The sequence below is a fragment of the Giraffa tippelskirchi genome, chromosome 10 (genome assembly GCF_054371585.1).
Source record: "Giraffa tippelskirchi isolate mGirTip1 chromosome 10, T2T-mGirTip1v1.2.pri, whole genome shotgun sequence".
Taxonomy (NCBI): domain Eukaryota; kingdom Metazoa; phylum Chordata; class Mammalia; order Artiodactyla; family Giraffidae; genus Giraffa; species Giraffa tippelskirchi.
The window spans coordinates 77,159,162-77,172,305 of record NC_137284.1 but is presented as its reverse complement, the minus strand read 5'-3'; the positions used below and the strand labels follow the sequence as shown (position 1 = coordinate 77,172,305).

Here is a 13,144-nt window from a genome sequence, read left to right as displayed (position 1 = left end):
CCCAACTAAAATAAATAAATTTATAAAAAAAAAAAAAAGAAAGCAATCCTCTTGTCAAGTTCAATTTAATACAGTATCACTGTGTATACTCCCTAAACATCAAACTTGCTAAGAGACTACAACTTAATGATTTCCACCACTAAAAAGAAATGATAATTATGCAACATGATATGGGTGTCAATTATCACTACAATGGCTTTTAAAATATATAAACGCTTCAAATTAGCATGTTATATACCTTAAACATCCACAATGTTCCATGTTCCAATTAATTATTAATTAAGAAAGCAAGTGTCTCTCCATAATTGCCTAGATCTCAAACAGTCCCATAGGAAGAAATCAAAGCAAATACCTAAAGTGACCTTTATAGTCAGTATTAATAATTCAGAAACCCAAGGACACGTTAATGGACATACCTGAGCACCCCCCCTTCTGTAAACAGACCACAGTGGCAGAACTTCTGGTAAATAAAGGCTCAGAGCCTGACTGATAGGCTTGAGAATAATGAAGAGAGAGAAATAAGTAACAGCATTTCTAAAAACAAACTACCAGTCACTGTTTCTTTAATTTACTGTAACATATGTAAACCATTTCCACACCAAAGGACAGGAACGCTGACATGACTCACCGGACTGCTGCATCCGCACTGCTCAATGGGGATCAGGGGACACAGAGCGGTGTGTGCAGTGGGAGAGGAAGGGCATGGGGCTGGGCATGGAATACACAGCAATAAACCACTACGAATATATGAGTTTGGAGGCAGTTTGTTGGCTAAAGTATTGTCTCCTAAAAATTACCAACCGATTTCATCATCAAATTTCACTGACTTCCCTGGTGGCTCAGACAGTAAAGCATCTGCATACAATGTGGGAGACCTGGGTTCGATCCCTGGGTCGGGAAGATCTCCTGGAGAAGGAAATAGCAACCCACTCCAGTACTCTTGCCTGGAAAATTCCATGGACAGAGGAGCCTGGTAGGCTGCAGTCCATGGGGTCGCGCAAAGAGTTGGACTTGACTGAGTGACTTTACTTCATCATCAAAACCAGAACACAATGAACTCAGCTGTTCAACAAATGAACAGCTTAGTCAAGCCAAAATAAATAATCATTGCAATATTATGATGCAACACTGATAACCAAGACACACTAAAGAAAAAGAAACATCATCTTTGACATAAGCACACCAATTAAGTGAACTTTTAGTTAATTCACATTTTGATTTCAAGGAATAACCAAAGTCAAGATAATCAGACCGGAGGTTGAAGGGGAACTTCAAGGGAACTCTATAGATATCTCCAACCTTTGGAGATCAGAGGTGCCTTGCCCTTTTCATTTACAAAATAAACGGGGCTTCAAAATACTAAATACAAATACCAGGCAGATATATATATCTGAAATATATATGTATATATAAAAATATGGACTTCTCTGGTGGCTCAGACGGTAAAGCGTCTGCCTACAATGAGGGAGACCCGGGTTCAATCCCTAGGTCGGGAAGATCTCCTAGAGAAGGAAATGGCAACCCACTCCAGTATTCTTGCCTGTAAAATCCCATGGACAGAGGAGTCTGGTAGGCTATAGTCCATGGGGTTGCAGAGAGTCAGGCACAACTGAGCGACTTCACTCATATAAAAATACGTATTTATATATATATTAATGGCATGCTGAAAACCTACCAGGATTTGTAATCATTCGTAAATCAAGACCCTCCTGCAACTCAAAGGCACCTGAGGGTATGTACCCCGTGGGTCTCACATTCCACTGCTCAGTTGCTCAGAAGAGCTAAACCAAGCCCCTCCAAAAGTCCCATTCTGTCCACATTCCCTGAGTGCCTGCCACATGCCAGGCATCTTACCAGGCTCTGGGGAAGAGCTCAGGCTATTCATCACCACAGATCTGGGTTTCTCTTACTTTTCCACAAATTAGCAGGACACACAATGGCTGTATCTTTCTTACTATTAACTCCACTTCCCAAAAGCTGTCAACAGTTCAGAGGGATTCAATTTGCAGACCATGTCCTTACAAAGCTAACACACTGTACTTATACATTTCAAAGAGTTAAGTATTTGACCAAATATAAACATAACAGTGAATAAATTCACATTCCACAAAAAACAACAAGGGTGAGAGCTAATCATTACTTTTTGTTTTTGGTACCTGGGCTTCATTGTCATGGCAAAACACTAAAATGAAGCTATTTTTATCCCAGAGCTGCAGGGACATTCACAGGGAACTCCTGGCCCCTAACCTACTGGCAGTAATAGAAAACAGAAGCAGCTTAAACCTGAAAAGCTTCCCTCTTTTCCCTGAGATTAGTAATACGAAATTAACAAATATCTCTTAAGAATAATAAAAAAAAGACTACATAATGTTAATAATATATACAACAAATGAGGTGAAACTAAATATTCAAGTAGATGAAAAATATACTTAATGGTTCAAGAAAAGGCTAAAATAAAACATGCAAGTTACACAGACACCAGATAATCAGATCAAGATGAGTTAATATGGTAAGTTTTCAACATACATCAATAAGAAACAAATCCAGACGGAGGTCCACTGTTACATTATTAGAAATAGTTTAAAATATTCCCAACTGAAAATGCAAAGGCCTAAGTCTAGTCCCTGATCTATCATGAAATAGATGAGAGAATCCAGGCAAGCCATTTTGCCTCTTTCATCCGAGAGAGGCTGGACTGGAGAGAAGTTATTATCACTGTGACCTACTGTCCTTCCCAGCTTTAAAGTAAGATTCTATGAAATGAAAACACAAAGATACAACATTACCATGTTATTATAATCAGATGGGTCATACGTGCTCTGTTTAAAAATCTTCCAGTGTTTCATAAATTCTTCACTCATCTCATAGATCTGTCCATTTAAAATTGCTCCCTTGGTACCGCCAAATTCAAGTCTTTCCAGCTTTTCAAATTCCAATATTGTGACAAATATATCCTTTGAAAAAACACAGTAAAGATCTTTCCACCCTCTTGAGTAAGAAAAGAACATTTTAAAGATTCAAAGAAAGAAATTTTCCAGCATTCAAAACTGGTGAGTCAATAGACATTTACATGACAGAAAATAAATGTTACTATGATTTAAATCAACAAACTGCCTACTTTTAAAATTATACTCCCATTTTCACATGGACTGAAAATTAGTGAGCAGTATAGGTGACATCTAACTTAACCACAGCTAAACATTTAACTCTCTCATTTCACATCCTACTGATCCTAAGTCAGATGCTCAGGCAAGATCCACCAACGCTATGGTGAATGGCTGTTAAGAAAGCATGGTGCACGTGGCCCAGTGTTATGCATTTGGCACTGACTTTAAGAGTCATTCAGAAGGACTTCTCTGGTGGTTCAGGGGTTAGGACTCTGTGTACCTAGTGCAGAGAGCATGGGTTCAATCGCTAGTCAGGGAACTAAGACCCCACACACTGCATGGTGCAGCCAAAAATTAAAAGGCATTTGGGCTGCTTAAATGATGAGAATTTTCAAAACATAAAACTCTGATTTTGAATGAAATTTGATAAATCTAACAACAAAAATGCCCAAACTTGCTAGAAAGAGTTTCATAAATAAGGCAGTTCGAAACTTAAAAAAAAAAAAAAATCGTAGCCAGTTGGCTCCATAGAAACTGGTGTTTAAATGTGTTTACATGTATGCATTCATTCAATGGCTTCCTAGGTGGCGCTAGTGATAAAGAACCCATCTGCCAATGCAGAAGACTAAGAGACCCTGGTTCGATCCCTGGGTCCAGAAAATCCTCTGGGGAACAACAGCATAGCAATCTACTCCAATATTCTTGCCTGGAGAATCCATGGACAGAGGAGCCTATGGACCCTACAGTCCTTAGGGTCGCAAAGAGTAGCACACGACTGAAGTGACTTGGCACACAGCAATTCATTCAATGTTTGATTTTTTGGTATTTAAAACATTTATACAGAGCACATGTTTTCATGTTCTTTTCACCTATTTTCATGGGTAGCTTTAATATTTTAATAGTATGTATATATTTATATACTAAAAGTTACCATAATATTGATATGATCAAATGGGTTTTCAGGTATGGAATCCCAATAAAAACATCAAACATGTAAAAGGGAAAAAGGGATTATTTTATAGCTTCCCAATTTACAGCTGTCTTCTAGGAACTTAGTACGTTGTAGGGGAAGGGTCAGTTCAGTTCAGATCAGTCTCTCAATCACGTCCGACTCTTTGCAACCCCATGGACTGCAGCATGCCAGGCTTCCCTGTCCATCACCAACTCCCGGAGTGTGCTCAAACACGTCCATCGAGTTGGTGATGCCATCCAACCATCTCATTCTCTGTCATCCCCTTCTCCTTCTGCCTTGAAACTTTCCCAGCATCAGGGGCTTTTTCAGTGAGTCAATTCTCCACATCAGGTGGCCAAAGTATTAGAGTTTCATCTTCAGCATCAGTCCTTCCAATGAATATTCAGGACTGATTTCCTTTAGGATGGACTGGGTTGATCACAAGGATCACAAAGGTCACTGATACATAAAGATTAATAAAGTTTTGAAAAAAGAAACCAAAGCTTTGAATGTAAACAAAGCTTTGAAACTAAAACTTTTACTGTATCCTGACAGCACTGGCCTTGTAAGCTCCTCATGAAAATCACCAACGAAGCAAACTTCTCATCTCCCACTCAAATAGAATAATCTGTTCCCTGAATCATATTAAAAGATATAGGGCTTTTGAAATAACCTACAATATAAATCAATTAGAAGCCAATAAGTAAATACCTCTATTTTCATGAAACGATCAAGAAATTTGTCAAATCTATGAAACACCAGATAAGACTGGAAATCCCATGGTTTCAGTTCCTTATTTCCCATAAAATAGCTTGCCAATCCTCTTCTATAGTTGAAGAAACAATTTTTGAAAGTCTTGAAGATGTTAATGGCCACTTGAACCTTTTCCAGACAGTCTTCAATTTCCCCTTTCAAGAGATCTTCAGGTGATAGGTAAGCTATTGCCTAGAAATCAAAGAAAGAATGATAAGGAAATATGTTTAATAGTTTTCCCTAAAATATCTGTTTCAATGAAATGTTTTATTTCTCAGTGAGTCATTTTCAAATAACAATGTCTAGAAATGGGCTAGCAATGCTGTGAAACAGAAGACACAAATTCTAGAAATTCAGGTAACTAGGTTTTAATGACATACATGTATACATTAAAGAAATCTACAGAAGATGCTATAATTACTGGAATCAAACATTCAACCGTGACTGAATTTTTGCTAAGCTTCAAAGATAAAACAACTGTGTAATCAGAATTTGCATGGCTATTTGAGGCAACAAATATTCTGCAAAAATTTTTTTTCATATAAAGAAATGTAGAAGCCAGGAGGGGAAACCTATGGAGATTATGTATTTTAAAAATATGGTCATGTTACCTGGCAGCACAGGGTCACTTGCAAAGGTGAGAAAGAGCTGACATAGGTGATTATACCACTGGCAATTCTTTTAGGTTAACAAACTTCTGGGGGCTCATTACAGGACATAAAATCTAGCTGAAGTATAGCAACTTGAACTGATTTTGAATAGTTGAAATGCAAAGGTGAGAATGATTAAAGAGAAACCAGCTGATCCATGTAGCAGCTCTCATACTACCATCATTCAGTTCTTCCCTTTCCCCTATTTGTCATGAATCTTCACAAGTTCCCTGTTTAGGGACCTCAAGAACCTATAAATTCTAATCCCAATGCATCTTCACCTCATATAAATTAAAGGTAAAATTGCATGCCTTTAATTCTACAGTTGTTTAGAAAGCTGTAACAAATCTCAATGGAGAATGTAATAAAAAGCCATTGGGTTCAACACAGTCAACTGAAGGAATGATTTCTAAATGCAGAATGTATTATCCTCCTTCTCCCATAAATGGCTAGTTTTACATGCAGTGGCTACAGTTTTACCAGAAATATAGACTCTGAGACATAAATGTAATGTGTAAAGTAGTAAGAAAATCATTCACTCGGTGTCTAAAAAGCCTACTGACTAGTTCCTTCAACTCTGGCTATAGATTCCCAATCTATACTTATATTTCTCACTCAGGCTGGATGGAAAACTAACTTCACCCTAAAGGTTACTAGTATTTCACACAGAACAGGGATGAGAACTCCCAGGAATCCCTCAGTAATTTGAGTTTTGTAAGAGTCTGCAGACTGGTATGGGTTAGGGATTCCATAGGCCTTTATCTACATGTATTCTTTATAGTAAATGTGTCCTTTTAGGAAGCTAAAGAATCTACAGTGATGACTCCACTGCAGGCTGATTCAGCAACCCTCCATGACCTAACTACCAACATTTGAAGTAGCCTCCCTTTGGGCAAGCCATCCTCACATTCATTCCTGTGCTTCCTGCCTGACCCTCACATAGATGAGACGATCACGGCAATCAGCTTTCTGTTCAGAGCCCACAGTTGAATTAGACCTCCTACATCAAGAACACAGTACCCAATATCCTAGATCAGAAAACTAGTCTATATCCTTTCACTGGGCAGCAGGTTTTGGCTGCTGCTGAGTTGCTAAGTCATGTCCGACTCTTTTGTGACCCCATGGACTGTAGCCTGCCAGGCTCCTCTGTCCATGGGATTTCCCAGGCAAGAATACTGGAGTGGGCTGCCATGCCCACCTCCAGGGGATCTTCCTGACCCAGGGATGGAACCTGTGTCTCCTGCATTGGCAGAATTCTTTACCACTGAGCCACCTGGTAAGCTCTGGGCAGGTTATACAAAGGGAAAAAGAATCAGCAGAGGCAAGAGCCCTGGCTGTGGTTCATTTGGGGACCACTAACTGCTTTTGTGACATCAGTTTTCTCAGAGGGTCTCAGTTGCCTTATTTACAAAAAAAGGAGAGATGAATGAGGTGAACCTCAAGATTCTTTTCAGCTCCTAACCTCTGAATTCTTTTCTGGTTCCTATAGTAGCTCCCTGGAGCACACCCAACCATACCAGCTCTCTCTATTTTCTCATGCGCAGGAGTATCAGCACAAACCAACAAAAAACTCACTGGATTTAGGATGAACCGGTCCCATGTCCAAAGCCTTATAAAATGAAAAATGACTGACCAGTTTATCAATAAGCCAATCAATTAATGAATTTAATAGTGATAGCATTTTTTAAATTTAATTTTTATTTTACATTGGAGTATTGTTGATTTACAATGTTGTATTAGTTTGATGCCTGTCTCCCAGCTTTTTCATCTTATTTATGCGATTTTATGGACTCTTGCTTAATTCTATCATACCTTTTCCAAGTTCAACCTTACAGACTTAAACTCTTTGTCATCTAGGATCTTGTGAATAAGAATATCCCCAAGAGGGACACTAAGTAAGCTGTAGAACAGAGTGGAGGGCCTAGAGTGGTAATGACTCACAATGAACAGGGAGCAGAGTTAGGTAACCATGGAAGAAAAGCAAGGCACTAAAATAAGACACCATTACTGTGCCATTATCCAAGGCGGTCAGATGATGCCTTTTATATGTCTGGCCTGAATGACTAGGTAAACAGTCACTGTTAGAAAACAAGTAAAGAGAAAAACATTTGCTTTTAAAGTAACAAAAGATTTCTGACCGTGCCTGGAATGCCTAAAAAGATCAGGCAGATAAGGAAAATGAGTGAAGCAGATCAGGAACAACAGTGGATGGTGGAGACCAAGGTCTCCAGGACAGCAGGAGACACCTGGACAGCAGATGGCCCATCTAAAGGGAGTACCTGAAGCGCTAGCAGCTGACTGTGTCAATGGGGGTGGAAGAACCAATGCAGCGAGGCCTGACTTTTCAGTAGAGGCTAGAATGCTGGAATTTAAACAAGACCTAATTAATTTTTTTTTTTAAGTTTCTTTTTTTTTTTTTATAAATTTATTTATTCTAGTTGGGGGCTAATTAATAAGACCTAATTAATTTAAGCATTAGCAACATTTTTTTAAATAAAAATAACAAAACACTGCATTGATCCATTGGTCAAACACAGTCAACAGAATGCCAGCTTATGACTTCTGATAATAAGCTAAGGGTTCAAATGTTTCATAAACACACTGAAGTCTATAGATTCACAAAAACAAAGTACATAAAAATTATGTAAGGAAATTATAAAAGACAATGTGTAACCACACAAATTGTGCAAAGTACAAAATTAAAGGAACAACATGGTATAATTCTATACCCACAAATCACAGCAGATTTTTTAAAAATGCTAATGCTAAAAGCTGGTGAATTATAGTAAAACTTGTTACACATAATAACAGCAATGCAATTAATACAAACTTTAAAAAATAATTTGTATATATCAAATATTGTTCAAGAGTCATGAAAAGATTATACCCTTTAATCAACATCAGAAATTTATATGAAGCTGATTATCCAAGTTAAGGAAAAAGGATTTTGTATAAAGTTGTTGTCTACATATTGTTTATAATACAAGTGGCTGGAAGCAATCTACATATCCAATAAAAACAAATTAACTTTTCAAGAAGATAGTAAAAAAAAAGAAAGAATTATATGATAAAATGTATTAATAATTATAAGTTTTAGAGGAAGGAAAATTCTTTTAATGCTGAATTTGAGGGGGATGGAATTATAGAACTACTTCCATTATTATAAATTTCATACAATATTTTACAGTTATCACTAGTGTACCACATATTACATGGTAATTAGAAATAAAAAAACTTATTTTAAAATATGGAGCATAATATAACAGGTAAGAGCTCTTTCTCACAAGCTGGATGACCTTGGGCATGCTATTTATCCTTTCTGGACTTTGGGTTTTTTTTTTTTTTTTTTAATATAAGCTGGATCTACTAATACATAGTACCTATATCATAGTGCTGCTAGAAGAATAAATTCATAAATTTTTGTAAAGGGCTTAGAAGAATTCTGGCAAATAATAGAAACTATACAGTGCTTGCTGGGGCTTTCCAGGTGGTACAGTAGTAAAGAATCCACCTGCCAATGCAAGAGACACAGGAGATACAGGTTTGACCCCTGGGTTAGGAGGATTCCCTGGTGGAGGAAATGGCAACCCATTCCAGTATTCTCTCCTGGGAAATCTCACGGACAGAGGAGCCTGGTGAGCTACAGTCCATGGGGTTGCAGAAAGTCACACACAGCTAACTGACCATGCACATATACACTGTGCACTAAAAAGGCATTAAAAATCAACTGGACAACAAACAACTGGAGGTGGTGATGGGTGTTGCAGAGTTAAGCTCTTCAGAGAACCGAAGTATGAAAGTTTACTCATTGCCCATTTTTGATTCCTTACATGTTGGGGCAGATTTACTACAAAGTCTACTTGGAGACTCTAGGAAATTGGGTCAACTAAACCTTTGGACATAAGCCAGGAATAGTAACTAAGGAACAAGGAAAGCAAGGTTATTTCCTCAGGAGTTTGGCAAACTCTGAGCACGGACACTGACCAGGGGCCAGGGATAATAGGTTAACAGGCTTACAGGTAACCAGGGCTCTTTGTAAGCCACCTATAAAAATGAATGACAATTTTTGAGGTTTCTACACCAACAGGGCTTTGCAGTAAAAGTTTGGATCATTCTCAAAATGAGATGAGGATCCTCAAAAGGGGTTTGGGAGCAGCTGTGGTCACAGTTGTTAAAACCGCAGTAGGGATCAAAGCCTTTCACACGAGATGTGTCCACTGGGGCCCAGTGCGCTCACTTAACAAAAGAGCAAAACTGAGTTTGCACAACAGAGAAACAGAAATAGAATGAAGGCAGAGGAGACACTAAAATACAGCAAGGAACTGACCTGTTATCTCTAATCAAGAGCTGCAACTAGTTTGTAAGTCAACAGTTTGGAACTTTTACTAATTTCTATTAAATGTTGCACTGAGCATTTCATTTAGGTTCTCTCCTCTGATCCTTACAACAGCCCATGAACTAGGCACTTACCAGGGCAGAAACTGAGGCTCAGAGAAGTGATTTAACTCCACTGTGTGCTCAGTCATGTCTGACTCTCCTGCAAGCCCATGGACTATAGCCTGCCAGGCTCCTCTGTCCCTGGAATTCTCCAGGCAAGAACACTGGAATGGGTAGCATTCCCTTCTCCTCTAAAATGGTTCAATTAGATTTGAATCTTGGTTGGTCTGAGTCCAAAACCCTTTGCATATACCATTCTATCTCATCAGAAGCAGAGAGGAGAACACACACACCCACACACCCACACCTCTACCTCAATCTTATACTCCCAAAACTCTAAACTGCAGGTCAGAAGATCTGTACTTTAATTTGTCCCCCTAAATTCTCAAAGAAGTTGAGCAAATGATATCTTTCAAATTTCAGTTAATTCATCTGAGAAAATATCAGAGATTGGAATGGAACCCAGTTCCCCAACTAGTTTCTCCTACAACATCCTTCTCTTGAATGCTTAGGACAGTAAAGTTCCGGGGCCCGGGGCAGCAGAAGCTCTGAGCTGCTTGCCTTGACTATGAGCAGATTTTCAGGGTTCCCAATCTCCTTCAACTTACCCCATTGTGCAGTAAAATTTTTTAATTTTCAATGAGTCATAAGGTGAGAAGCATTAGACTAGATTGGGGATTTATTTAGGTCAATCATAGTTGTCCACCCTTCCCTGAGCTAGTGATCCAGATCTGTCTAAAATATCCTATCTTCCTGGCCACAGGATTGCTCCAGGAGAGAAAATAAAATGCTTTCAGTTCAGTTGCTCAGTCGTGTCCAACACTTTGCGACCCCATGGACTGCAGCACGCCAGGATTCCCTGTCCATCATAAAACCCACTGGTCCAGAACTAAAAACAAAGTCAGTCTCTTTCCAGGGAAGTTCTTCTAGTAGCAGAATATCCCTCTAGTGCTACCAAAAGCCACCTTATTTACATGTGATGAGAGGCTAAGAATCAAGTCAATCAAACACAAATGAGCAAAGTGGAGTTTTGAAATTATCATCTGATTCTCCTGGAGAATGCTAATCCTCAAGTCTTTGCACACTTGGACTTCCCAGTTAATGTGAACTTAGGCTCTTCTTTCTGTTTCAGTTTGCCAGTTACAGGTAGAAGTGATGCAACTCTCATAAGAGGTATTCTTAGCAACACAAAGGCTAAGCCACATGCACAGATTCTGATTCTCTGGCATCCATTTTACAAAAACCCCTTAGGGGTTCAGACCCACACCCTGATATAGACCCTACTATGGACTGAACTGTGCCATGCCCTCTGAAACAGTGACTGTGTTGAAGCCCTAACCACCAATGTGACTACCCAGAGATGAAGTCTTCAGGAAGTAATTCAGGTTACATGAGGACAGGAGGGTGGATGCCGATCTGATAGGACTGTGGTTTTGTAAGAGGAGGAGGAGGAAGATCTTTCTCTCCACCATGTGAGGGCACAGAGAGAAGCCAGCTATCTGCAAGCCAGAAAAGAACACTGGTCAGAATACATCAATGCAGGAACCTGGACTGGTCTCCCAGCCTCCAAAACTGTGAGAAAGCAATTTCTGAAAATAAAGCCACCCAACCTGTGGAATTCTGTTATAGCAACTCAAGCAGACTTACACATACACACGCCCTTAGAGAATCACTAGATGATACGCCCTTCTAGTATCTTTTAGCTCTGAAATTATGAAATGCTCTCTGATATTATGGACACAAGAGGAATTAAAACTTTCCACTGGATGAGGAAGCAGTCTAATTTTTTAAAATATTTTGTAATGTAAGCGAAGAGTAGAGAAACAATTATAAGCAAGAGATTTTTAAAGATCACCAATGAATCAAAACTTTTTTAGTTCGACTACCATTTTTTGAGGATCATTCTTGTTTCCACCAGGTTCTCTTACTTTACTTTCCAAAAGTCTTCCCTCAGCCTGTGTTTCCATGGAAACCAAAAGGAAAGATACAAAGAAAGTACTACACATGTGTGCCTTGTATTAGAAGTTACCTTAAATCTCTGAAGAAAAGTAGGGTATTAAACAAACAGAATCCAGTAACAACCTGTCCTGTGATTGTATTTAAGTTACTTCTAGTGCACCTTGGCCATTTAGGATAGAAAATCACCTGGCCTTTGTTACCATAAAAGTCCTCTCTAAAAAAGAGGAATAACTAACTGGATTTATTCATTCCTCACTGATCTAATAAAATTTGAAAAGTGAAAGCGATAGTCGCTCAGTTGTGTTGGACTCCCTGCAACCCCATGGACTGTAGCCCGCCAGGCTCTTCTGTCCATGGAATTCTCCAGGCAAGAATACTGGAATGGGTTGCCATTCCCTTCTCCAGGGGATCTTCCCAACCCAGGGATCAAATCCGGGTCTCCTGCATTGCAGGCAGATTCTTTACTGCTGAGCCACTAGAGATACCCCAATAAAACCTACCACATGGCAATAATTCTCATTGACTATTTTTTCATGCTACATACCTGGTCAATGAAGAGATTACAAAACTCTTGCAATAAACCTATAACCCGAGCAGGGGTATTATAAAACTTAGAATGACTCCAGATCAGACAGATGGTATGAAATAACGGGGCAATTAATACACCGGTCTGTGGGAATTCCGTCTCCTGGAGACACTGAATGTGTCTCCTCAGGGGTCTCAGGTAAAGTTCCACATCGTGGGCTTCGAGCAGAGCTGAAAGGAAACCATTGTTAATGTGAGGCAGTCTCTTCTATCTAAATTCACTTCACAAGTTCAAGAGAACGATGCAAAACAACATGGTTATACTTAAATGTTACCTCTTTCTAGATTATTTATCCTACAATTGACACATGACTGGTTAGGAAAAGCTTCACATATTGTCCAGCTGTAAGAACCCTTCAAAAGAGCCCGGGTGTATTCACCCTTACAGCACAAATAAATTGTGACTAAAGACTCACAAGCTTCATCAGCAGAATGTTAATTCCTCCTAGGTACTTGCTACCAGCACAATTTAATCATTTATTGTTTCATTCTTCTATCCTATGAGAGTAACTTATACAATGACTGAAAAATTTTCTATTACATTATTATTCAAAATATAACTATTGAAATTTTTAAGCATGGGTGATGAAAATATTTTGGACATAGACAGAGGCAATAGTTACAGGGTACTGTGAGTACACTAAATGCCACTGAACTGTACCCTTTAAAATTTTATGTTATGTGAATTTTACCACAAATTT

At 38.8% G+C, this 13,144-nt stretch overlaps 1 protein-coding gene across 4 annotated transcripts in view; it reads right to left on the bottom strand.

The window, feature by feature from the left end:
- DNAH11 (dynein axonemal heavy chain 11) overlaps positions 1 to 13,144 on the bottom strand; it is a 364,135-nt gene that overhangs the window by 337,165 nt on the left and 13,826 nt on the right. For all 4 annotated transcript variants that reach the window (XM_081536384.1, XM_081536387.1, XM_081536386.1 and 1 more), the window contains exons 6-8: positions 12,403 to 12,614; positions 4,771 to 5,004; positions 2,787 to 2,954 (exon numbers count right to left, since the gene is read on the bottom strand). In XM_081536384.1, the coding sequence (XP_081392510.1) occupies positions 2,787 to 2,954; positions 4,771 to 5,004; positions 12,403 to 12,614 (614 nt within the window). The remainder of the gene's footprint in view (positions 1 to 2,786; positions 2,955 to 4,770; positions 5,005 to 12,402; positions 12,615 to 13,144) is intronic.